At 42.1% G+C, this 27,047-nt stretch overlaps 2 protein-coding genes across 3 annotated transcripts in view; one reads left to right on the top strand and one right to left on the bottom strand.

Annotated features, from left to right (window-relative positions):
* The first annotated feature begins 1,206 nt into the window (after nt 1–1,206).
* On the top strand, nt 1,207–7,220 carry LOC112254606 (5'-AMP-activated protein kinase subunit gamma-1). Its single transcript, XM_024427319.1, has 13 exons — nt 1,207–1,424; nt 2,549–2,600; nt 2,906–3,006; nt 3,109–3,190; nt 3,314–3,372; nt 3,584–3,629; nt 3,725–3,779; nt 3,917–4,043; nt 4,315–4,480; nt 4,591–4,628; nt 5,074–5,220; nt 5,415–5,520; nt 5,704–7,220. The coding sequence occupies exons 1-12, from the start codon at nt 1,416–1,418 to the stop codon at nt 5,517–5,519; spliced, it is 987 nt and encodes a 328-aa protein (XP_024283087.1). The 5' UTR covers nt 1,207–1,415; the 3' UTR covers nt 5,520; nt 5,704–7,220.
* A 4,248-nt stretch (nt 7,221–11,468) lies between these two features.
* Nucleotides 11,469–27,047, bottom strand: part of LOC112254605 (activin receptor type-1B) — a 32,563-nt gene continuing 16,984 nt past the window's right edge. The window contains exons 1-9 of one of the 2 annotated variants that reach the window (XM_024427318.1): nt 24,146–24,228; nt 17,397–17,642; nt 15,654–15,920; nt 15,202–15,432; nt 14,879–15,046; nt 14,286–14,442; nt 14,005–14,129; nt 12,899–13,029; nt 11,469–12,459 (exon numbers count right to left, since the gene is read on the bottom strand). In XM_024427318.1, the coding sequence (XP_024283086.1) occupies nt 12,334–12,459; nt 12,899–13,029; nt 14,005–14,129; nt 14,286–14,442; nt 14,879–15,046; nt 15,202–15,432; nt 15,654–15,920; nt 17,397–17,571 (1,380 nt within the window). In that variant the 5' untranslated portion in view covers nt 17,572–17,642; nt 24,146–24,228 and the 3' untranslated portion in view covers nt 11,469–12,333. Of the gene's footprint in view, nt 12,460–12,898; nt 13,030–14,004; nt 14,130–14,285; nt 14,443–14,878; nt 15,047–15,201; nt 15,433–15,653; nt 15,921–17,396; nt 17,643–24,145; nt 24,229–27,047 lie in introns of those variants that run through there. The other variant, XM_024427317.2, reaches the window with a different exon arrangement.

Here is a 27,047-nt window from a genome sequence, read left to right as displayed (position 1 = left end):
GCCTTCTGGATGATAGCGGGGTGAACAGGCAGTGGCTCGGGTGGTTGTTGTCCTTGATGATCTTTATGGCCTTCCTGTGACATCGGGTGGTGTAGGTGTCCTGGAGGGCAGGTAGTTTGCCCCCGGTGATGCGTTGTGCAGACCTCACTACCCTCTGGAGAGCCTTACGGTTGTGGGCGGAGCAGTTGCCGTACCAGGCGGTGATACAGCCCGACAGGATGCTCTCGATTGTGCATCTGTAGAAGTTTGTGAGTGCTTTTGGTGACAAGCCGATTTTCTTCAGCCTCCTGAGCGCCTCTTCACGACGCTGTCTGTGTGGGTGGACCAATTCAGTTTGTCTGTGATGTGTACGCCGAGGAACTTAAAACTTACTACCCTCTCCACTACTGTTCCATCAATGTGGATAGGGGGGTGTTCCCTCTGCTGTTTCCTGAAGTCCACAATCATCTCCTTAGTTTTGTTGACGTTGAGTGTGAGGTTATTTTCCTGACACCTCCACTGTGGGGCTCTATTAACTGCATGATTTCTCTAGTCATAGTGGGAGGACTACACACCACGTCATTGCCACTCCACATTTACACAAAAAGATCCCACCATGTCCAACGAACAAATGATCTCTTGGCATTTAAAAAAATGTACCGAAAGTACTGTTTCCATGGATGGAAATGTGGTTATTATCAGTGACAGACGTAAAAAGAGAAAAACTGCTGATGCACAAACAAATTAAGAAATTGCACCTATTGTGTATTTCTACTAACTCTCAACAAATTGCCTACCCCAAATTAGACCATAGATATTACAATGTTTTTAGATCAGAGGTTTGATACCACACACCTACAAATTCATAAACCTCGCCCATTTCTACAATGTATCTTCTTAAAGTCAGATTTTAAACGTAACCTTAACCACACTGCTAACCTTATATGAAGACCCAAAAAGCTCATTTTTGTTTTCATGATTTTTTACGATAATAGCCAATTTTGACTTTGAGGCTGGGATCTCTCATCCCAACTCAAACTTTCTTCGCAGTCATGTGTATTCGGAAGTCAAATTGAGAGCATTTTAATTTTTTAAATTTTATTTAACTCGGCAAGTCAGTTAAGAACATATTCTTATTTTCAACGACTGCCTAGGAACAGTGCGATGCCTGCTCAGGGGCAGAACGACAGATTTGTACCTTGTCAGCTCGGGGATTTGAACTTGCAACCTTCCGGTTACTAGTCCACGCTCTAATCACTAGGCTACCCTGCCGCCCCAAATCTCTCGCGCTTCCGGGGAGTTTCAAAGCTTGTCTCTCTTCGTTTAGCTCCAGTTTAACAAATAACGTAGATACCTCGGAAAGAAGTCCGTCGTGAGAAACAGTGGTTACGTCGCTACCTTACAGGATCAAGCAAGGGCGGGCCAGTGCATGGAATATGGAGTGTGTAAGTAGCTCAGCTACACCGCCAGCAAGGCTAAACTAGCTATCTACTAACGTTAGCCTACTCTAGCTAGCCAATCACAGTACTTGATGTTTGCTAGTTACATTCAAGATGATACATGAGTAGCTAGCTAGCAAGATCAACTTGGTTCTCTGTGGTTGTGTGTCATAACTACTGGTAGCCTGCGTAACTAGTTAGCTAACATTGTTAGTTTGCTGCATATGTTGTGTTCACATTCCAGTCAGTAACCTTAGCTAGTTAACGTTGACACTCGAACTATATTGTTTACATCATGACCTCTTACAATACCAAATTGGAGGCCATCATTAGCTGTTGACATTGTCAAGCCCTAGTTATCATTTCAGAGATGTTAAGATGCTTTGTCTTCTACATGGCGAACTAGGTGAGATAACATTACCTCTCGTGAAAATCCACTCGAACTATATAGTTTTAATTAGTCCACTGTTGATACAGTCCCACAATGTTTTGCATGCCAGCAGTCAAATTTTCAAGATATTAGACTTTCAGGAAGCAAAGTGACACTTGATCGAAAATGCATCTTATGATGATGTGGCACATTGCTTCTTGAATGTCCAATATCTTGAAAAGTTGACTGCTGTCACACAAAACTGGGACTGTATCAACAGTGGACTAATTGAAAAATGACCTAAATACTAGTTGTTTTTTTTGTGCAGATTTTTCCTTTAACGTTACATTGACTGCATGAACTGTCTAATATCTGAGCTATGATCCAGCTAAGCTTGTTGGCTACCTTTTCTGTCCAAAGGTTCTTATATCTAAATGTGACAAGGACAGTCAGACAATGACTCCCATTCCTCCGTAGTGGCTAAATAATGCCATTTGTGTTGGTGCAGTGCACCTGTGCCCTGCAAAGTGTTTGTTGCTGCTTAGGAGGAGTGATCAAACACTGAACCACTTTCAAACAGCAGTATGTTGGCTACTTTATATTCCTGATATAACTATGCGATGATTAGCCATGACTAACACATTGGTGGTAATGAATATAAAAGGCCTTGGATTCTTGAAGAGAACATAAACTATTTAATTTCCTTGGAATTCTGCCTTGCCTGGGGGAAATGAGTCAATGAACCTATACTCTCTTTCAGATTCCACTTGCTGTTGATGATGTGGATTGTAAAAAGGAGCCACTTCTAGGAGGTAAATAGCCTCCTTTTACTGTTAATGCATAGTGTAATAAACAGCAATGAAAGGATAAATAGCTATGCATGATGGGGTAATCTTAATCCTATGCATGGTGAGAAATTGTTAATGTGCTTTTTTTTTTACATGTGTTTTTAAAAAGCATTATTTTGCTTGTGTTGGAATGAATCCTGAAAGTGTGACATTGTGATAAATTCTGGAGTCTATTGAGGCAGCTCTTTTTAAATACAAAAATATTACAATTGTAAATGCATATAAGGAATGGACAGTAAGTTGAACCCTTTCCTCCTCATTCTCCTCAGACCCAGATTATAATGTCTACACCCGGTTTATGAAGTCTCATCGGTGCTATGACTTGGTCCCTACCAGCTCCAAGTTGGTGGTGTTCGATACTTCACTGCAGGCAAGACCACGTCCTTCTTTTAACTCCTTCCTGTCAATTAAATCTGGACCAAAGATGCTGCGTTGTGTTTGTGTGTGTATAACTGTGTTCAGATCTCCATAGGTAAAGAAGGCGTTTTTCGCTCTGGTGTCCAATGGGGTGAGAGCAGCGCCACTCTGGGACAGTAAGAAGCAGTGTTTTGTAGGTAAGAATAGAGTAAAAAAAACACATTTTGCTGGCTGGGCTTTTGGCAGATTTCGAAATGCACAATGAGTAGAGTCCCGTTGGATTCTGGTGACCCTGTTCTCCTGCTGATCTCTCACTGCAGGCATGCTGACCATCACAGACTTTATCAACATCCTCCATCGCTACTACAAGTCTCCTTTGGTAAGGCCTGCCCTCGAAGTCCACTGTTTCTGCTTGTTTATAGCATACCCTATCTCAATTTCACATTTTGAATCATAGTGGTGGTAGAGGGTGAAAAGGCACGACACCTGATTTGCATCACACATCTTTCTGTCTATTGAACAGTTGACCTTCATGCCTCTCACCCCCCTTGTTATGTTAGTCAGCACTTTCTCCTGTTCTAATGTTTCAGGTGCAGATATATGAGCTGGAGGAGCACAAGATAGAGACATGGAGAGGTAAGAGCATTCATTAACTGTAATAATAAGTGACTGATAGCCTTCTGGAGCGCCAGTGAATTAACTAGTGCCTATTCTGTTCTCCTTCACCATAGAAGTCTACCTTCAAGACTCCTTCAAGCCCCTCGTCAGCATATCCCCTAACGCAAGGTTGGTCTACTGCCATGGCGAGATGTTGAGGGTTGTCACTGGACAGTTGGTTCAAGCAGCTTGAGATCAATTCGGTGATTTACTGGCACTGTTTGATACTGACACGTGTATCAATTTCCGCTTCCTCCCTGTTTCAGTCTGTATGATGCTGTATCGTCTCTGCTGAAGAATAAGATCCACAGACTGCCTGTGGTCGACCCTCTGACAGGGAACACCCTATACATCCTCACGCACAAGAGGATCCTGAAGTTCCTCAAGCTCTTTGTGAGTCTTTCTTGTGATCCTCTCTTTCTTACACTCTTCCCCGTTCATCTCTTTTACCCCATTTTATCATCTGCTGTTCCTTGACATCTCAATGTCTCATTCTCGGCAGTAGATAAGGTAGGACAAGAGCACTGTTACAACTGTAGGCCTGTTAATGAAGTCTACACCAAACTGTTTATTCATGCTTTTGAGGTAATATACCGTGTTTAATTTCTTTGTATTTTTCAAGCCACTTGCATTAGTGGAACATTGTGTGTTATTTTCTTCCCAGATATCGGAGATGGCAAAACCTGCCTTCTTAGGACAGACTCTAGAAGAGCTTGGCATCGGAACATTCCATAAGATTGCAGTGGTGCGTTCTGACACACCCCTCTACACAGCACTGGGAATCTTTGTGGACCAGCGAGTGTCTGCCTTGCCTGTCGTCGATGACAACGGTAAGTGAGGGAGTCGAGGGGACAGTTGGTTAAACATGTCTGACCCAGACACTCTCCTGTTGTAAATGGTAGGTAGTTCTCATGTATCCATGTTTCTCTCTCACACACAGGACGAGTGGTGGACATTTACTCCAAATTTGATGTCATTGTAAGTACTGGACAGCTGTGCTACCAATGGGCGGTATTTAAACAGAAGTCACTGGTTATCAGAAAATATTGTTTGTGAGAGACCGACAATGAGACGAAACAGAAAGACCGTAACCAAAATTGTCTGTATCCTTGTGCTATAAGAGTATTTTTAAGGCAAAGCATTCAGTGCAGACCAAAGTAAGTCTCTCCTGTTCTAGATCAATGGGTCTCTTACCCAGTGGGCAGGCAGTATATAGAGCCTGTGGGTTGTTATCGACCAGCGGACTGGCTGGGGTTTATTAGCCTTTAGCCTGGGGAAACAAGAGAAAGTGGTCTCACTCTGCACTGGACTCCACTAACCCCTAGATGACAGTATGTGTCTGTCTGTGTGTTTTCATCTCTGCTATCCAAATACAGTACCGAACATAAGCAGCATTGAGAAGTAATAATGTCCCCCCACACAGAACCTAGCAGCAGAGAAGATGTACAACAACCTGGATGTGACTGTGACCAAAGCTTTACAGCACCGCTCTCAGTATTTTGAGGGAGTGCTCACCTGCAACACACACGACACACTGGAGTCCATCATCAACAGACTGGTGGAGGCAGAGGTGAGAGAGCTGGAGACACCTGTGTATACACTATTATTGTTTGGTTCGACAATTTAAACCGTTTCCTGGGCGTTTATCAAGGTCAATAGAAGTAGTACATACAATCATAATGTAATACACACAGGTGCTGAGATCTAGCCTTGACTTTTAGTTTGTAACTTATAGTTTTGTGTTACTGTCTCCATCTCTCTCAGGTGCACAGGCTGGTGGTGGTTGATGAGCAGGAGGTGGTGAAGGGCATCGTCTCTCTCTCAGACATCCTCCAGGCACTGGTTCTCACTAATGAAGAAGCAGACTAAGGTAAACACAAACCTTCTCTATTCACTGACCTTGATAAATCAAATGAAAACAATGTGAATGTAATTTAGCTTCAACTCAGTTCCTGAGAGGCAATGTCTTACCTGTAAATTGTTTTGTGATTTTTAAAGGATTTAAATAATTGTCAAGTTGAACTAAAGATTAATCTGGTGTTTTGTATTTCAGGAACTGCTTGAGGGAGTGATAAAGGAAATATTCCTCCAGAAGATGAGGAAGGATAGAGAAAATGAGGATCCTGGAAGAGGAGAAAGAGGAGTGACGCGAGAGAGGGAAAGATAGGTCTTCTACATCCCCTCATGGACAAATGTACAGCTACAGCACAGGAGGACATCTCTTTCTCTCTGCATACAAATGTGAAGTCCCATTGACTTTCTCAATCCAGCAATATAGATACGTGCAGTAACAAGGGACATACAGGAACACTGTAAATCAAGCCAAAACCCAAGCAACCAAAAAGACCCAAACAATAAGCAGGACCAGAAGTAGCCAATGGAGTGGAGCTGTATGTCCGTTCTGGGCAGCCCAACACAACCTAGTGTCTCTCCTCTGTAAATGCAGGTGGTGGACCTGTACAGTACAGGAATGATGTGTAGTTATATGAAGGGGATCAATTTGCCACTTCTCAGACAAATCCATTCCCCACCTATTCTCTCCCATTTGGTCTGTAGATACACTGGAGAGAGGAGTCAGTAACTTCCCACCCTGGCCCTAAACTGAGCAGCATTCCTTTACCCATCATCCTTATAGGTCTGGTATCTCTAAAGCACAACTAGCCAGCCAATCATGGATCGCAGGTTAAAGAATGTCACAGTGTAACTTGAAGATATACAAATCTACAACGGCAACTCCGCTGCCTTGGTTACAGTAGGTGTGGATTGTCGGAGATGGAACTGCTGTAGAATGTCATTTTTGAGTTTTACTCATTTATATATTGATGCACAACCAATTAATATTTATGTAAATATAACAATGTTTTATTTTGGTTATTTCCGTTTCTAAAGTGCTCTTAATTTCTTTGGGGTGGGGGTTAGTCAGTGTGTTCTTGTTTGTCTTGACATGCATTCAGTTTGACTCTGAAGACTGCAGAAAGTGCTCCACCGTGAACCATAACATAAGGCTGCTGTTAGGGCTTGCCTAGCCTTGTTCTTCAAAGTCATTCTAGAGCTACATGAGAAATGATTTAGCCTTTTTTAAGTTTGACTCATTTCACAATCCCAACAATATTTCTTTAGGCAGTTTTCAACAACATGTAGTGTGAGTGTGGATTGATCATGATGGATTCGTTCACTTTTGCTTGTGAGCCTTTTCTAGTCCTCCTTATTGGATGTTAAGTGCTTCTGAGCTATCCATCATGATTTTATTGGGGGCATATCAGTGAAGCATTAGACGTTATCTTTTTGCTGTGTCTATTCCGTTTTATTTCATCCTTGTAATAGGATTCAATTTTAGCCTTCCATTACTGCCACCATTTTCTTTCTCCTTTTTACATTCCGAGGGCAAACCAATCTCGACCTATGAAAAGGACTTCCTTGGGCCATTGAGTCAGTAAATTTAACATTTTACTTTTCGAAATTGACTTTTGGTATGAATAAGATGCGTACAAGTATGTAAATGCCGTCTTTTCTCTACTACTCATGTGAAGTTCTAATTTAATGCATGAACAATAAATATGATTTCTCATACATGGGGTTGGTTTTGACATGTATGCACTTTTGAATGTGTTTTGTCTTGGTGAAGCAGTAGGGTTGATGTGTAACTGAGTGGGTGTAGGTCAGTCGGAGGTTGTGGGACGAGCAGGATGTGATCTAACACTATGGCCTAGATTTAATCAGATCAAGAATTAACCGGCGATAGATGTGTTGGCGGTGTAACACCGTTGGCGCGTTCAAATGTTCAAGTCGGTGAGCAGCTGCTTGTGTGATCATTGTCAAAAAGCCACACCCTTCTCACTCATGTTAATTACCAAACGAGAAAGTGTAGGCTATATAGAAATGTCTGCTTTAGGTATAATGCCGGGAGTCGCTTGTGGATTTGACGGCTCTAAAGCAGTTGCACCGCTGACCTCAAACTACTGCGGGTGTAGGCTAGTGCAGATCTGATACAATCTAGCCCTAAGTCTGGGTAATGAGACTGCTGACCACACGAATCAGGAACTGTGGACGAAGCATTATTACAGGGAATAGAGACATTTCCTTTTGATTTGAATGAGGGGTCAGAAGACATTAAGTTTGTATCTGAAAAACATTGGAAGATGCATACACCAAAATGCAGTATTATAAACCGTTTTTGTATTGATGTACATACTGGTGTGAGCAAATAAAGACAAACCATGTAGGAAAACAGTTGTATTTATTACTATAGGCTATATAATATTACCGATATACATGATTGGATACTAGTCCTGAAAAGGTTTTCACTTGGTTTTAAAAGCTTATTTTGATTTCTTTGTCCAGATGTCTGGACAGAGACCTGGGCGTTCTCATCATTCGTCACTTCATTAACTGGGTGGTTCGAGCACTGAATGCAGATTGGCCGACAGCCGTGGTATGTCAAACCGTATGACAAAATATTTATTTTTACTGCTCTATGTTGGTAACCAGTTTATAATTGCAATAAGGCACCTCGGAGGTTTGTGGTATATTGCCAATATATTAGGGCTAAGGGCTGTATCCAGGAACTCTGCATTGCGTCGTGCATAAGAACAGCACTTAGCCGTGGTATATTGGCCATATACCACACCTCCTCGTGCCTTATTGCTTAAACACTCCATAGTGTAATACAACAGCATACAACAGTTAATCTTGTCATAATTCCCCTTAACAGTATGTGATGTAGAGACACAAGGCCAGAGACACATCCCATCCATGGCCTATGATGTTTACATAGGATCACTTCCCAACCAAGGACAGAAAATCTGAACTCACCTAACAGTACGCAGACAACACCCAGGCACCCTCTACCACTCACAGCCAAAAACATAAGCAACCACATTTTCAGGAAAAATATGCACATATACGCTCGTCCTCTTGGCCATCACCCAAGAACTATAAACAAATAATATACAGTACAGACAAGCGTGATATGGTCATAAACTAACACATTAAATCAAATAAATGCATCCAGGCCATATATATTTCCTGTGGAACAGCATTGATAAGTATCAGTAGTATTAATTTTACCACAAAAAAGTTTAACAACAATCTTTTTGTGCTACAGCCACACTGAATAAGCACTCTTTACAGAGGGTCTGGGGACTCTTCACTGTTACTTAGCTTTATGAAAATGTGAAGAAATCTGTGAGCGGTATTTACCAATCACCAAATCTGAATAACTGATTAAAATGCTTAATTAATATATTATAAACACCCTCTGTTGTCACTGGTGTGATCTGCAGTAAAACAGTGATGGGTGTTGAGAACAGTTTGGTTGAGGTGCTGTGAGTGAGTAGTGCACACATTGGCCCTGCAGAGCCTTTTCTAGGAACTAGCAATAAACTGGCAGGATTAGGAACACAAGGAAGGAGACTTCACGTCAGCAGTACCTTTTGAGTTTGTGCTCAACGAAAAATTAAATAAAGCGACAAATTTAACAGTACATATTATTTTCCTGAAAACAGAATACATGGTGAAAACAAGATTTGACAGATAAATCATCATCCATCATACAAACTATTTACAATTTGCATATCAAAGAGGTAATGTAGGTGGGGTATAATTTATGAATATGGAGTGGAATAGACAAAAAATCAAATACTGTTCTATAGTAATGGGAGACATCAAATAGGAGGGACTCAGTATGTGCTTTCAATGACTCAGTATACAGTAGTGTTGCTTTGTAGATATTCCATTGGTTTATCAGTGGTTGATTGACAGCACATATAAGCCTCTCCAATTGTCTCCCATCTAAGACCAGTAACCAGTGTAACTGTTGGTAAACATTCCAAAACATTATTAAAATATCAATGGAAACTCAGATTAAAAAAAAGGGTCATATATAGTCACACCTAAAAAAGTTATTGTATGTACAGTGATAATACTCAGTCAGGGAGAATATAACATGAGGGGAAACATACGAGCTATTGTGAGAAAAAAATTAAATAAATCATCATAACAGCAATTGATGTGAGTGTTTACAAAATGGCTACAATACAGTCCTTCGTCATGAAATACCATAGAGCCAGGTGTTTGTATGGACCATTCCTGCCTCTAAGTGGGCAATAGGAGGGCCATTACAACAATGGATGTAGTAATGGGAAACTTAGATTTAAAGAAACTATGTAAGCTGATCTCTCAGTGACTCACAGTCCACTGCTACCATAAATGATAGATAACATGACCCGATAAATGAGGAAGACTTGGTCCTCATTGATTTAAAAAAACAATTTCTTAGTTTATATGTACAACAGAGAGATCCGTCTACAACTTGATCATTTCCACAAATGAGTGCCTTTTGCTTCCCTTTGATATTTTAAATAGAAATTGTGCACCAATATTGCATTTTAAAAAACTGTTATATTCAATGAAGTACCCTTTAATATAGACCACAGGGAGAATTCAATCAATCAGATTTTCTGTTAAAGTGCCAGCATTTTGAATTGTCCCTCTATGCACCCTCTGACTTCCAGGAAGATTTTTACCCACTTAAAACCTCTTAAGGATCGTACCCTTTTTCCCTTCCTAAAATGACATACCCAAATCTAACTGCCTATAGCTCAGGACCTGAAGCAATGATGTGCATATACTTGATACCATTTGAAAGGAAACACTTTGAAGTTTGTGGAAATGTGAAATTAGTGTAGGAGAATAACACATTAGATATGGTAAAAGATAATACAAACAGAAAAACATGCAATTTCTCTTTTTTTCTTTGAAATGCAAGAGAAAGGTCATAATATAATATTGCAGTTTAGGTGCAATTTAGCAGTGTGTGTGCAAAGTTTGAGATTGATCCATTGAAGCATAGCAATACTGGACAATATTTTGTATCAAGTTTGCCCAAATGTGCCGAACTGGTCAATTGATACATTTTCAAGTAGATAACTACAGAGAACATACAAAAATATGGTAATACAACATTTAAGTTGACACACTCCCAGGAATGTCATACATGATGGATCATTAGGTTATACACTAACTTTCACACATCTAGATGGCCGGGCGGGGTGGGTGTGGAGCAGAGACAGTAAGGGTTCAAACTGTACAACCCAGTTCCTACATTTTTATCTCTGGGACCCTCAGGGTGACAAATCAGAGCAAGATTACTGAATGTAAGTACATTATTTACCTTCAGAGGTGAATGTATCAAAACAGTTGCTGTGATAAAAGTTTGTTGTGCACTCTCCTCAAACAATAGCATAGTATTTTTTTACTCTAATAGCTACTGTAAATTGGACAGTGCAGTTAGATTAACAAAAATTTTAACTTCCTGCCTATATAAGACATGTCTATGTCCTGGAAAGTTTACTGTTACTAACCCTAACCCTATCCTGTAGAGGTTTTTAACATCAACATTGCTCCAAGTTTTCACCATAATTGCAAAGCCCTATTTATTTTTTTGCTCTGATAATCACATTTTAAAATATATAATCTTCAGAAATGACTATTCATTTTAAGGAAAATACAACCCCCCCCCCGTTACGTGAATTGAACTCTCGTTTTAATATGGTGGAACTCTGAACATCTAATAGTCAAATCATAGTGTAAAAGTAAGTGAGCAGGTTCTACTCTTTCTGGACATTTTCTGGTGTTTTGTGGTGGAAAACTGAGTGGGTCAAGTCAACCATGTTACTCATAGATAGACAGGCTAGAATCTTTTAAAATATTTGTTGTTGTGAAGCTTGCATTCAATTTCCCCTCCCTGTTGCACACAATAAGCTTCCATTTCCTGTCACAAGAGGATTCATGGCTGATTAAAGAAGAAATCGTCAACACTGTTAGTCAACCTATATACTTTACTTAATTAGGCACATACTATAGTCTTTTTAAATTTGATTTAACCTCGAGATGGGAAAACATGTTTTTTTATTATGTTGAACATGTGCTCTTTATGACAGAATGTAAAAATGAGGTGAAATCAAATGTTTTTTCCCCACCAAGTTTGATATCTCAAAAGGCACTGTATTGGTGGAATGACCCCTACACAGAATTCATAGAAAGACTGTACCTTCCCCTTATATACTCCCTGACAAAGAAAACACCGAAAGCAGTCAGACCTCTCCCAACATCGAGTCAACATGGCATGAATACAGTATAAAGATAAACAGAACAAAAATAAATTAATGTATAGGGTAAAACCATTAGGGTCCTTTGATAAGTCTTGGGGAAAGTTACTAAGAAAAAAAATGGTTTAGAATTAAATTACACATTCTGTTAATAAATACACAGTTGTATACAGTATATATCCTGCCATTGAGATTAACATGGGCATTGTCAGGGGCAGTAGTAGCAGTAATTGTTGGCAGCCATTTTAGTAGGAACAGAACGGGGAAGGGGGGCTGCAGGGACAGAAGGGTGGGGTAGGTTGGGGACAGGGAAGGACAGGGGTTGTCAGTAGTTTTGGCTGAATAGGCGAGGTAGGGCTGGTCACAACTCAAACAGTGGTGGCTTTAAAAAGACTGGCAGGAAAGTTTTTATATCATGTTCTTTTTACATTTTGCTTTTGTCATTTCATTCTTTTCTTTTGTTAACTTGTGTGTTCATTGGAAAAGACACTGTCCCCCGCTCTTTCTCTCCCAGTATACTTTAGTGCTGGACAGAGTCCCTAGCGCTCTCCTCAGGTCTTTGGGACAGAACCCTCTCAGACTTTGATGTCCTCCTGGACACTCAGCTGGGACAGGGTCTTCTTGATGCGCAGGGCGGTGAGGCGGGCGGCTCCATTGGCGTACCAACACTCCCTCATGATCTTCCCCATTACACGCAGGGCCTGGGGGGAGGGGGAGGGAGGCAAAGAAGGAGAGAAAGTAGACCGTTATCTAAAGCTCTGGGATAATGTAGTGTTATCTTAAAGCTCAGGGTTAATGTAGTGTTATCTAAAGGTCTGGGGTAATGTAGCGTGTTATCTAGAGCTCTGGGATAATGTGGGATTGAGCGAACATGAAGAAAATTAGAGTAGATAAAGTCATACATGCAAATATGGTGCAGATATGCACAGGGCTAAACAAGCTTATCAAAACCACCAATGCATCCCCAGAGAACAAGCCCGGCAAAAGAACATAATTTAAAATACACAAGTATACAACGTAATACTTATAAGAAACCAGTGACACTTTCATATTAGTGAGCAACTGCTGTGCTATCATAATAGGACTGTTTGATTGACCTTAAAAGAGCATGCATATCTATCTACATGTGTCTGTCCCTACCTCGTAGCTCTGCCACCAGTTGGGCACGTTGGGCCGTAGTTTCTGGTCACAAACCACCTTCCTCATCTCCTCTATGGAGGGGTCAGAGGGCACCAGATCATAGTAGGGCAGCTGGTACTCCTCATGGATACCTACGGGCAGAGGTCAAAGGTCAGATAAGGCCCAGTTTCTAATTGATGATGAATTAAACTTTTAACTACATTAAGATAGAGATACTGTATGTGTCGCAAATGACACCAGTTTCCCTATATCGTGCACTACTATAGGGGGTCATATGGGCAATAAATAGGGCAGGGTTCCCAACTGGCGTGCCGAATTCGGCGCACAGGTGATTTTATTTGGTCACAGGTTTTTGTATTTTTTATTGTTGGACATAAAAGACTGAAAACACAGCAAATAAGCTTCAAGTTATTTTAATATTGGAAATCGGTTCCAAAGCATTTCTATGCATAATAGAGAGATATACACAGAGTGTACAAAACATTAAGAACAGCCGCCCATGTTGACCCCACACTTGTGTCAAGTTGTCTGGATGTCCTTCGGGTGGTGGACCATTCTTGATACACACAGGAAACTGATGAGCATGAAAAACTCATCAGTGTTGCAGTTCTTGACACAAACCGGTGCGCCTGTCAACTACTACCATATCCCGTTCAAAGGCACTCAAATCTTTTGTCTTGCACATACACAATCCATGCCTCAATTGTCTTAAGTTTAAAAAAAAAAAATCATTATTTTACCCATCTCCTCCCCTTCATCTACACTGACTGATGTGGATTTAACAAGTTAAATCAATAAGGGATCATAGCTTTCACGTGGATTCACCTGGTCAGTCTATGTCATGTTTTGTACATTCAGTGTATGTTATTGTATACAAATATAAGGAAGGTTTGCAAAGATTGTTTTAATCAAATATTATACATCTCTTTGTGCTTCTTGGGTCAATTTGTAGTCTACAAATGATTTGTAATTATGTTCTGGCCCCCTGGTCATCCCCTCAAGAAGAAAAACATCCAGAGGCTGAATCTAGTTGATGATCCCTGATATAGCCAATAGGGTGCCAGTTGGTACCCAGACAGAGTGTGCTGAGGGGGAGCCTGTCTGACCTCCAGCGTTGCAGCGGCGTGTGATCTCCCAGTACACCAGGCCCAGAGCGTAGATGTCTGCACACTTAAACGAATCAAAATGCCTCATGTTGATGCTCTCATCCAGAACCTCAGGGGCCATGTACCTGACACAGAGAAAAATAGGTCTTTGTAAGCTGGTCTATATCCCTGATAGGTGGTGGTATGTGTTGTAGTATGTGGGAGAGAGAGGGGGGGGGGTCAGTAGGTGAAGTTGGGAAATCAAGTACTTCTTAAGGTTGATGGCATGTGTGTGTTTGTACCTCTTGGTGCCCACTCTCTGGTTGGGAGCGATGTCTATGGTGTCGGTGGTGGACTCGTGGCGCACTGCCAGCCCAAGGTCAGCGATGGCACATGTACTGTTCTTCTTCACCAGGATGTTCTTAGACTTGAGGTCCCGGTGGGCAATACCAGGCTTACCTAGAGGAAGGCAGAGAGAGTTAGACTACCTGACAATCACTGCATTCCTGGCAATCAATGGAACTTATGTAACATGTTCGTGTGAAACAGGTGTTTTATGATTTCCAATTCATTTAAATCAAACATTGATCATGGTCATCTGCAGTATACCACTGGCTTCCAATGACAGTCAACAACATTTAAAAAAACATTGAATGATGTTAATAACTGAACTATCAATAGATGCTTTACTTTAGAGGGGCTGCTATGCAAATCAAACTAGGCAGATCAATAACCCTGGAGTTTCCTATCAGCTAGTAAAGCATGGCCTACATTCACTGTTTGCACAGGCCAGGAAAAGGTAAGAGTAGGGAACAAATCGAAGAGCCCAGAAGAATTGACACATACAGCAACATGCAATCCAGTTTGCACATGGGCACAAGTACAACACACTCACCCTGCGTGCCCAGGATCTCCATGTGCAGGTGTGCCAGGCCGCTGGCAGCCGACAGTGCCAGTTTGATCATGCCCTCGATGGTCACAGAGTAGCGGTTCAGGTAGTCAAACAGAGAGCCGTACTCGTGGTAGTCTGACACCAGCCACAGCTGGGTCCATGTGCCATTATCTATGAGAGACAGAGAGACTAAGTTCAGAGACCAATTGTTAGACCCGACACCACCCAATACAAAAAACTGACCTGAACACCAGATAGCTACAAGAAGTGCTCTCCGAAGGGGAATATTTTTTATGTGATGTCACACGATGACGGCCAATGTTTACCTTTGTTGTCTGCGGCGATGAATCCCAGGATGTTCTCGTGGCGCAGCATGACGGTCTGGTAGATCTCAGCCTCCCGGAACCAGGAGCGCTCCTCTCTGGATGAGAAGATCTTCACAGCCACGTCTCCTCCTCTCCAGCGGCCGCGCCATACCTCTCCGAAACGCCCCTTCCCTATGATCTCCTGCAGCACGATGGTCCTGGCTACCGTCCGCTGGACAAACAGAGGGAGGCCTGCACAGAGACAGAGGACGAAGAGGACCGAGACATACGGGACACAGAGACAAGGCAAAAAAAGAGAGGAATATTCAGTCAGACAATGAATCACATTGCCTAATATCAACCACATTTCCCCCTATGGAACTTCTTTATCTATGGAAGACATCATTAAAGCTACAGTCACATTTATTGAGATAGATCAGACCCCTAGAGAGCCCCAGCTGTGCTGTACTGACCAGATCCTGATCCAGAGGTGGACATGTCATAGATGAGGTCCTGCAGGGTCTTGTCCTTGGCCATGTAGAGGTGGTCACAGGAGGGGTCCTCCACCTCCAGCCTCTGCCTGTGGCTGTAGGCCCTCTGGTGGTACTGGAACAGGAACACAGCCATGATTAGCAGCACACACAGCAGGCAGACGGGCCCTGCGACCACTGCCACCAGCTCCACTGGACCCCATGTACCATCAGGACCAAAGCCGCCCCCCAGGCCCGGCCGCAAAGTCACTGAGAAAGAGGGAAGAGAGACAATGAGAATAAATACATAATTCACATGTAATTTACACTGAACAAAAATATTAAAAACGCAACACATTACAATTTCAAAGATTTTACTGAGTTACAGTTCATATAAGGAAATCATTTAAAATAAATTAGGCCCTAATCAATGGATTTCACATGACTGGGAATACAGATAAGTATCTGTGACCAACAGATGCATAAAAAAAAGCTAGCAGTGTGGATCAGAAAACCAATCAGTATTTGTTGTGACCACCATTTACCTCAAGCAGCGCAATACATCTCCTTCGTATAGAGTTTATCAGGCTGTTGATTGTGGCCTGTGAAATGTTGTCATACTCCGCTTCAATGGCAGTGCGAAGTTGCTGGAACACGATGTCGTACACATCGATCCAGAGCATCCCTAACAACGGATGACATGTCTGGTGATTATGCAGGCCATGGAAGAACTGGGACATGTTCAGCTTCCAGGAATTGTGTGCAGATCCTTGTGACATGGGTGATATGCATTATCATGCTGAAACATGAGGTGATGGCGGCGGAAGAATGGCAGGACAATGGCCCTCATGATCTCGTCACGGCATCTCTGTGCATTCAAATTGTCATCAATAAAATGCAATTGTGTTAGTTTTCCGCATCTTGTGCCTGCCCATACACCGTAACCCCTCCTCCACCATGGGGCACTCTGTTCACAACGTTGACGTCGGCAAAGTGCTCGCCCACACGACGCCATACAAGACCGTGTTGACCACGCAGATGACCTTCCCTGAGACGGTTTCTGACAGTCTGTGTAGAAATTCTTTGGTTGTGCAAACTCAGTTTTACAAACTGTCCGGGTGGCTGATCTCAGACCATCCCGCAGGGGAAGAAGCCGGATGTGGAGGTCCTGGGCTGGTGTGGTTACACGTGGTCTGCGGTTGTGAGGCCGGTTGGATGTGCGGCCAAATTCTCTAAAACTACATTGTAGGCGGCTTATTCTCTGGCAACAGCTCTGGTGAACATTCCTGTAATCAGCAGGCCAATTGCCCACTCCCTCAAAACTTGGGACATCTGTGGCATTGTGTTGTGTAACAAAACTGCACATTGTACTGGGGAAATGTTATTTTCCCCAGCACAAGTTGCACCTGTGTAATGATCATGCTGTTTAGTCAGCTTATTGATATGCCACACCTGTCAGGTGGATGAATTAGATTGGCAAAGGAGAAATGCTCACTAACGGGGATGTAAACAAATTTGTGCACAACATTTTAGAGAAATAAGCTGTTGGTGCATATGGAACATTTTTGGGATCTTTTATTTCATTTCAGCTCATGAAACATGGGACCAACACTTTACATGTTGCATTTATATTTTTGTTCAGTATATATTTAATGAGTAAACATAACAACCCAAACGCAACTCTGAACTGTTTGAGACCCATGTCTTCTATGGCAGCAGATACCCTGTGGAATGTGTGGAGCTCACCAGAGGGAACTTTGAGGTTGAGGCTGTTGCAGTAGTTAGTGTAGCAGCAGTGTGTGTTGAGGAGGCCCTCAGCACTCAGGCAGTAGAAGGGCTGGCCCGGGGGTACCAGCTTGTCCCGGGTGATGCAGATACGAATGTGCTGCTCTTGGCCGTCGATGAAGGACGTGGAGGCCATGCAGGCCCCATCCGTCTCACACTGGGAGCCAGTCTTCTGACACTGGGCCGTGGTGCAGTTACACCACAAAGCTGCAAAAAGAGAGACAGGGAGTATTTCAATATTTTGTAATTGCTTATGAAGTTGTGTTCGGCATTGACACATAAGTGACATTTTTTCACTTCTCCACTGTATGAGAATGAAGTTCATATCCAGCAGAGGGCTCTCAAAGACAGCAGCAGTGCCACCAAGCATAGGACTATAGACAAACAAGATTAACGGTGTGTTTATTACATTTTTCCTCCAAATGAAAAACACCACGACAGCGTAACACCTCTACTCTACAGAGGTGGTTCATCCAAAAAACAGTATATGAACTTATCAACTGTAAAACAAACTGCATGACATCTTCAAAAGATGCGGTCGGTGGCGGGCCACGAAACAATTGTGGCCATTTTAAATGTCTCTGCCACTTATATTATTGGATGGAGGGGCCTCCCGAGTGTCGTAGCGGTCTAAGGCACTGCATTTCAGTGCTTGAGTCGTCACTACAGACCCGTGTTCGACCCAGTCTCTGTCACAACTGGCTGTGACCGGGTGTCCCATAGGGCAGTGCACAGTTGGCCCAGCGTCGTTTGGGTTAGGGGACGGTTTGGCCGGCAGGGGGCTTTACCTGGCTCATCGCGCTCTTACGGCAGACTGGGTTCCTGCAGGCGGACTTCGGTCATCAGTTGAACAGTGTTTCCTTCGACACATTGGTGCAGCTGGCAGGCGGGTGTTAAGGAGCGTGGCTTGGCCGGTTTCAGAGGACACATGACTCAATCTGCGCCTCTCCCAAGCCCATTTGGGCAGGCCGCGTAAGAGTTCTATTTTTGTCTCCTTGTTTTTCGGGTCCTCTAACAGCATAAAAAAAGTATATACACACACACACCTAATATTGAGCTGCACCCCCTTTTGCCCTCAGAACAGCCTCAATTCAACAAGCCATGGTGACTCCAAGGCTTCCCACAGTTGTCAAGTTGGCTGGATGTCATTTGGGTGGTGGACCATTCTTGATACACACATGAAAAACCCAACAGCAGTGCAGTTCTTGACACACTCAAAGCTACTACCATACCCCGTTCAAAGGCACTCAAATCCTTTGTCTTGCCCTTTAACCCTCAATAAACACATACACAATCCATGTCTCAATTGTTTCAAGGCTTTAAAAATCGTTATTTAACCTGTCTCCTCCCCTTCATCTATACTGATTTAAAGTGGATTTAACAAGTGACATCAATAAGGGGTGATATCCTAAACTGACCAAGTGAAAGCTAAGGCAGGTGTTCGTAATGTTTTGTACACTCAGTGTATCTTGATTAGATAAGTATTCAACCCACGGAGTCTTGCCATAGATTTTCATGCCGATTTTAGTGAAATCTGTAACTAGGACCCTTAGGAACATTCAATGTAGTCTTGGTAAGCAACTCCAGTGTATATTTGGCCTTGTGATTTAGGCTTTTGTTCTGCTGAAAGGTGAATTTGTCTCCTGTTGGAAAGCAGACAGAACCAGGTTTTCCTCTAGGGCTCTATCAGGCTACATTTCTTTTAATCCTAAATAACTCCCCAGTCCTTGTCGATGATGAGCATACCCATAACATGATGCAGCCACCACGCTTGAAAATACTGTATGAAGAGTGGTACTTAGTGACGTGTTGTGTATTCCCCAAACATAATGCTTTGTATTCAGGACAAAAAAGTTAATTCCTTTGCCACGTTTTTTTTTGCAGTATTACTTTAGTGCCTAATTGCAAACAGGATGCATGTTTTGGAATAATTTCACCATGCTCAAAGGGATATTCAGTGCCAGCTTATTTTTTTTACCCCTCTATCAATAGGTGCCCTTTGTGAGGCATTGGGCAACCTCCCTGGTCTTTGTTGTTGAACAACCATTATTGGCCACAGACTTGCATTTTTACTCCCATACTTATTTAGGCTTGCCATTACAAAGGGGTTGAGTACTTGACTCAAGCCATTTCAGTTTTGTAAAAAAACTTTTTTTTTTTTTTTTTAAATTCCCCTTTGACATTATGGGATAGTGTGTAGATCAGTCACAAAATCTCAATCCAATTTAAATTCAGGGTGTAACAACAAAAAAAAGTCAAGAGATGTGTCAACTTGACTGGTACTGTATGTATGTATGTATGTATGTATGTATGTATGTATGTATGTATGTATGTATGTATGTATGTATGTAGTACCAGTCAAGTTGACACTCATTCAAGCATTTTTCTTAATGTTTTACATATTGTAGAATAATAGTGAAGACATCAAAACTATGAAACAACACATGGAACCATGTTGTAATCAAAGCGTTAAACAAATCAAAATATATATACCCGATAAAACGGATGGCACTGATACTTTACTCAGCAAACTGGATGCTATTTTGTAAATGACATCGCCGAAATCAAGGATCGGTAGGATAGTCAGTTTTACGAGGGTATGTTAAGGCATGGGTGAAGGAGGCTTTGTTGTGAAATAGGAAGACAATTCTAGATTTAATTTTGGATTGCTTAAAGTGAGTTGAAGGAGAGTTTACAGTCTAACCAGAAACCTAGGAATTTGTAGTTGTCCACATATTCTAGGTCAGAACCATCCAGAGTAGTGATGCCAGTTGGGCGGGAGGGTGCGGGCAGCGATCGGTTGAAAAGCATGCACTTAGTTTTACTAGCATTTAAAAGCAGTTGGAGGCCACGGAAGGAGTGTTGTATGGCGTTGAAGCTCGTTTGGAGGTTTGTTAGCACAGTGTCCAAAGAAGGGCCAGAAGTATACAGAATAGTGTCGTCTGTGTAGAGGTGGATCTGAGAATCACCTGCAGCATGAGCGACATCATTGATATATACAGAGAAGAGAGTCGGCCCGAGAATAGAAGCCTGTGGCACTCCCATAGAGACTTCCAGATGTCCGGACAACATGCCCTCCGATTTGACACACTGAACTCTATCTGAGAAGTAGTTAGTGAACCAGGCGAGGCAGTCATTTGAGAAGCCAAGGCTATGGAGTCTGCCAATAAGAATGTGGTGATTGACAGAGTCGAAAGCCTTGGCCAGGTCAATGAAGACGGCTGCTCTTTTATCAATGGCAGTTATATCGTTTAGGACCTTGAGCGTGGTTGAGGTGTACCAATGACCTGCTCGGAAACCAGATTGCATAGTGCAGAAGGTACGGTGGGATTCGAAATGGTCGGTGATCTGTTTATTAACTTGGCTTTCGAAGATTTTAGAAAGGCAGGGCAGGATGGATATAGGTTTATAACAGTTCGGGTTCCCCTTTGAAGAGGAGGATGACCACGGCAGCTTTCCAATCTTTGGGAATCTCAGACGATACAAAAGAGATTGAATAGGCTAGTAATACAGGGTGCAACAATTGCGGCAGATAATTTTAGGAAGAGAGGGTCCACATTGTCTAGCCCAGCTGATTTGTAGGGATCCAGATTTTGCAGTTTTTTCAGAACATCAGCTGTCATGATTTGGGTGAAGGAGAATGTTTTTGTGCTGGTCAAGGGCAGTCAAGTCTGGGGTGAAACAAGGGCTATATCTGTTCTTAGTTGTACATTTTTTGAATGGGGCATGCTTATTTAAGATGGAGGAAAGCGCTATTGAAGAGAAACCAGGCATCCTCTACTGACAGGATAAGGTCAATATACTTACAGGATACCCGGGCCAGGTCAATTAGAAAGGCCTGCTCGCTGAAGTGTTTTAGGGAGCGTTTGACAGTGATGAGAGGCGGTCGTTTGACTGCGGACCCAGGACGCACGCAGGCAATGAGGCAGTTATCACTGAGATCATGATTGAAGACAGCAGAGGTGTATTTATAGGGCAGGTTGGTCAGAATGATATCTAAGAGGGTGCCCATGGTTACAGATTTAGGGTTGTACCTGGTAGGTTCCTTAATGATTGTGTTAGATTGAGGGCATCTAGCTTAGATTGTAGGAAGGCCTGGGTGTTAAGCATGTCCCAGTTTAGGTGAAGAAAAACGATATATACAAGGGACGGGAGGAGACAATCAAAAAGATATCCCCACTGCAACACCATCTTGGATATGACGACAGCTTTGCACACCCTTAGCATTCTGTCAAGCAACTTCACCTGGAATGCTTTCCAATAGTCTTGAAGGACTTTCCACATATGCTGAGCACTTGTTGGCTGCTTTTCCTTCCTTCACTCTGCAGTACAACTCATCCCAAACCATCTCAATAGGGTTGAGGTCAGGTGATTGTGGAGGCCAGGTCATCTGATGCAGCACTCCGTCACTCACCTTCTTGGTCAAATAGCCCTTACACAGCCTGGAGGTTGGGTCAGTGTCCTGTTGAAAAACAAATTACAGTCTCACTAAGCGCAAACAAGATGGGATGGCGTATCGCTGCAGAATGCAAAATGACTGTAGTCCTAAGAGTAGGCTGCTATGGTTCTTTTGCTCCTGCATGCGTTGGAGCATGTGCAAAGAGGAGTTCCTTCCAGTAGATCACACCTGCAGAATTGTGTGGTCTGGTAGACCATACTCCTCCTGAATGCCTTCAAGTCTCTGCTTGGCTGGGGTGGCATGTCCGAAGTAGGTGACAACCTACAACCCTCTGACTCCAGGCCATCATGCACAACAAGTTGCAGTGTGTGTGCACTTCAATTGAGGTCTGGCATCTCCACTAGCCGCATCCCTTTACCATGTTTGCACCACTGTCGTGTAGCACCAGTAGCACAGGCTCACCATCAATAGCCCACACATGCAACATCTAAAGGAAGAGGTTGCCGATGTATTCTCCTGTGTGGGATCTGGTCATGGCTTTGACATTAAGGACTACCTGGACTCTGTTTCAGTCCTTGAAGTGAACAGTTAAACTCAGAGCTTCTGTGGACTCCAACCAGCAATCTGTTGTGAATGCCATACTGTCACCATCATTTTCAAATGGACAGAACTTGTTTTAATCTTCTCCACTATCTTGCTATGTACTTGAGTCAGCTTTTCTGTGTGATAAAATATTTTTTACTTTAGAGTGCATCTGGGTTCTGCTTCAGTCAGCAGCCCCCGAAATCAAACACCTTCAACCACGTTGAATGATTGGACGTCTATGGCTATCATCTCCTTCACCTTTTTGTCATGTTTTTTTTGCCCTAGGATCTGAAGGCCCCACTATTTTCTGTGTTTTGTCAAATACTTGTAGCAGGGTGAGCTGCAGTGTTGCTGGGGAAGAAGTTATTCTCTGTGCATTTGTCCCTGTGCCTCTTCGTAGGCATCGTTGTGTCTCAGTTTCAGGTGAGCCCACAAATTGCTTGTGTTCTTGGCGGTGTCGTGTTTCAAAGGACGCATGGCTCTAGACCTTCGCATCTCCAGAGACCGTACGGGAGCTGCAGCAATGGGACAAGACCGTAAATACCAATTGGAAATCATGAAATTGGGGAGAAAAAGGGGTAAAAAAGTACAACTATTTTGCATTATTATTAACTTGTAGTTTTTACAATATGAGGGCATTGCGATTTGCTTATTGTCATTCAGCGTATTAATACACAGTATTAATGAAACATGATTTATGGAAGTGGTTAATTAAATACATTAGGCAAAATACTAAATACAGATAGATTGTTAGATATAATATAATACTTCTAATTGATTAGGCAAGATTTGCATTTGTGCCCTAAAAAGGTTAGGAGATTCCAGCAAAACATTTACCTAGGCTCTGAAGAATGAGCTGCCTCATGCTAGCCAGCTGGACATCAACATACATGTACTATGTTTTCATCAATTGCAGGGTTGCAGCCACTGATTTCTGGTAGTTGTCACTTGAAAGGAAAAAAAATCTAAATCACAAAATTAGCTGCTGGCACAACGCTGCCTCTCGCCTTCAAGCATTGCCTGAGTGAACGGCATCAAGTACCTCTACACAACTAGCTAGCTGGCTAGCACTTGTCATGGAAATGGGGATGCCAAAACGTGAATTTGGACCAGTCTCTGGCCTGAGAAATGACAACCCATACATCAACATGTAGCAATGAAGCGCTACTTTGTAACCTTCTGTGTTTTTTCAGTGTCTGAAAACATTTTTCGCAATGAGCACATAAACAAACCAGATTTTGCAGGTTGAGGTTTCTTAGCACGGCAATTGCTTTACACCCTACTATGATACTTCACGCAACAGTATATGGTCAGTACACATTTTTAGCACTTTATTGACCTGGCAAGCTTATATTTACTTAGTTCACAGTAGGTCACTCTCCTCTCCGACTGGTGAAGTTACATTGGGTGTCCAGTCTTGCTGTAGCGCGCCACGGCAAGATAGGCGTATAGCCATGTAAAGAGTGCCAGCTCCCTCAAGACATAATAATGAAATTGAACAATAAAAAAAAGTCTAATTCTATAAAGAACAGCTTTTTTTGAGCGTTTTCGTCACATTTTATAAATCGGTCCTTTTCAGTGGATTAACCTAAACACTGATAAAGTATATCCTAAAAGGATAATATATCGGTTGGGCTCCATTTGATTTGATAAGATTATATTTTGTACAATAAAAAACAGATGCATACAAACATACATCCACAACATCACCCCTGCCCAGACCGACCTGCTCACATCTCCAGTCTCAGCATCATTCTCAGCCACATGGTCTCAAACTGCACTATTTTGTTTCTCTCCGTTGCCCACGCATGTTCAACATTTAGACAATAAAGAAACTTTTAGATAAAGCACCAGACAACTGTCTAACTCCGCCCATGACTTTTGGACTTTATAACATTCCCAGAAGGCAAGGATTACAGGGTCATTGTTAATTTTACATTTAAGACATGACTCTGCCGTTGTGCTGTAGAATTAGTCTCGAGTAATAAATTATATAAATGAGTTCATACTGGATTAAGCATACATTTTCATGAACTGTAATTCCATTAGTTATGGTCGGGCTCTATTTTGAATGACAAGCAATTTGACAAATTCTTGCACTTGCAGACATCAACAGAAAGCTCAAAGACACCTTGGTCATATGATACTCTGAACCTACAGGCTCTATAAAAATGGTAAACACATGGGGGAAGTGAAGTTCAAGAGACAAAAGGTCTATTTGTTTAATGCTGACAGCTTGCTTTTAAATAGTGGTTAGTGGTGCTCTACTGACAGTGTTACTTTAGTCAAAAATGGACTTTGCCCATACAATTTCATAATCCTTCATCTTGTGACATCATACTGGTCCTTTGTCTGGCAATTACATGGAATTTGACCAACCCAGACTGAGATCATTGGGGGTAGGGGAGTGAACCCAGGATGTAGTAGTGGGGGTGGGGCAGTACTTAAAGGGGGAGCTCCTACATTTCGGGGAGATTGCTGTCAGTTGTGGAGGTTTGGGATTAGCCCCAACCTAGAGGATATGGTAGGGGGAATTAAGGGCAGAGAAGGGGGAGGTGTTTGAGGGGTGGCACAGTAGCATTCAATGTTTTTTTAATCCCCAGCAGCAATTACTGTTTTTTGGGGGGTAGGCTTTGGTGGGTTTTTGGGAAGAAGGGGATGGGGTTGTAGTTGTGGTTTGTACAGAGGACTGGGTTGTGGCTGTCATTAAACTCAGTCTAGACGGTGACTGCCTAAGTAACATTTTGAATAATTGAAATGTATTGGGGCACCGAGGCTAACACGGTGTGAAAGGATCCATGAGCATGAACAAGTGAAGTTCATAGGAGCATGTCAAATTGGATGTCAAACGAAAGCTAAGATCCTATAATTTCTCAAAATTAAAAGGCATATTTTGGAAAGTATTCAGACCCCTTGACTTTGTTATGTTACAGCCCTATTCGAAAATATATTAAATTGTTTTCCCCCCTAAATCTCAAGTATTCAGACTAGAGGTCGACCGATTAATCGGAATGGCCAATTAATTAGGGCCGATTTCAAGATTTCATAACAATCGGTATTTTTGGGTGCCGATTTAGCCGATTACTATTATTTTTTTACACCTTTATTCTTTATTTAATCTTTATTTAACTAGGCAAATCAGTTTAAGAACACATTCTTATTTTCAATGACGGCCTAGGATTGAGGCAGAACGACAGATTTTTACTTTGTCAGCTCGGGGGATCCAATCTTGCAACTTTACAGTTAACGAGTACAACGCTCTAACCACCTGCCTCACAGGAGCCTGCCTGTTACGCGAATGCAGTAAGCCAAGTTAAGTTGCTAGCTAGCATTACATTTATAAAAAACAATCAATCGACTGTCGTTGCTCCAATGTGTACTTAACCATAAACATCAATGCCTTTCTTAAAATCAATACACAAGTATATATATTTTTAAACCTGCATATTTAGCTAAAAGAAGTCCAGGTTAGCAGGCAATATTAACCAGGTGAAATTGTGTCACGTTTCTTGCGTTCATTGCACGCAGTCAGGCTATATGCAACAGTTTGGGCCACCTGGCTCTTTGCGAACTAATTTGCCAGAATTTTACGTAATTATGACATAATATTGAAGGTTGTGCAATGTAACAATAATATTTAGACTCATGGATGCCACCCGTTAGATAAAATACGGAACGGAATAAACGTTTTGTTTTCGAGGTGATAGTTTCCGGATTTGACCTAAGGCTCGTATTTCTGTGTTTATTATAGTTAAGTCAATGATTTGATAGAGCAGTCTGAGGGGTGGTAGGCAGCAGCAGGCTCGTAATAGTCAAAGGTATATGGTTTAGAGAGAAATAGTCGATGCGTTATAATTCCTGTAATAACTTGCGGCTGAACTTGAAAGGGCTTGCTTCGTTATTTTACCGTTCATGTCTTCCATAGAGGATGTCTTGATCTACTTCAAATAAGGTCTGTGTTTCGTGCAGGCTTAAAACGCCTCGGCGTTTTGATACCTTATCCTAGTGAGATTTACACAGGTAACGTTTGTCAAAATATTTTCATAAATCCACTCTACAAAAAAAAAAAAAAGATCTTCGCTTATATTTAGCCAATATTGATCAGTTACCTTGTCCTATTTATATCTACACAGTTATAAAATTGGCAAGGTGGTGAAAGCCTACACGAAACACAGACCTTATTTTAAGTGAATCTAAAAATACCCTATGGAATAAATGAATGAAGGAACCGCTTTTCAGATTTTGCTAGAAGGTGTCTAGGGAATTATGACTCGCACTTTGGTAGTCAATTCTTCCATTATTAAAATAAGATTTCCTGCATATAGAAATTACAGTTTTTGTTTTCAACATTCCTCACAGGTAACTTAAACTATTTTTATTCAAACAGTTGAGAGTATTTGTCTCCTAAGCAGACTACTCTTCAGTATCATTGTCACTTCAGAGCTGTGTGTGTGTTTTACAGATGGCAAAGAAAAGCAGAGCACCAGTGTGGGACTATTGCATGGAATTGGCACCAGGGAAAGCAAGGTGTCTTATTTGTGATAAAGATGTAAGCATGGGGTCGGCAACAGCTAAATCAAAAAATACCACCAACCTGTGGAATCACCTTAAGAACACCCATCCAAAAG

The sequence above is a fragment of the Oncorhynchus tshawytscha genome, linkage group LG07 (genome assembly GCF_018296145.1).
Source record: "Oncorhynchus tshawytscha isolate Ot180627B linkage group LG07, Otsh_v2.0, whole genome shotgun sequence".
NCBI lineage: Eukaryota > Metazoa > Chordata > Actinopteri > Salmoniformes > Salmonidae > Oncorhynchus > Oncorhynchus tshawytscha.
This window is presented reverse-complemented; position numbering and strand designations above follow the sequence as displayed.

What these genes read in the sequence shown, in the direction of transcription:
- LOC112254606 (XM_024427319.1), top strand. An exon ending in TGTTCGATACTTCACTGCAG is followed by an intron (nt 3,007 to 3,108) that starts GCAAGACCACGT and finishes AGATCTCCATAG; the next exon opens with GTAAAGAAGGCGTTTTTCGC. An exon ending in TGAAGTTCCTCAAGCTCTTT is followed by an intron (nt 4,044 to 4,314) that starts GTGAGTCTTTCT and finishes TTTTCTTCCCAG; the next exon opens with ATATCGGAGATGGCAAAACC.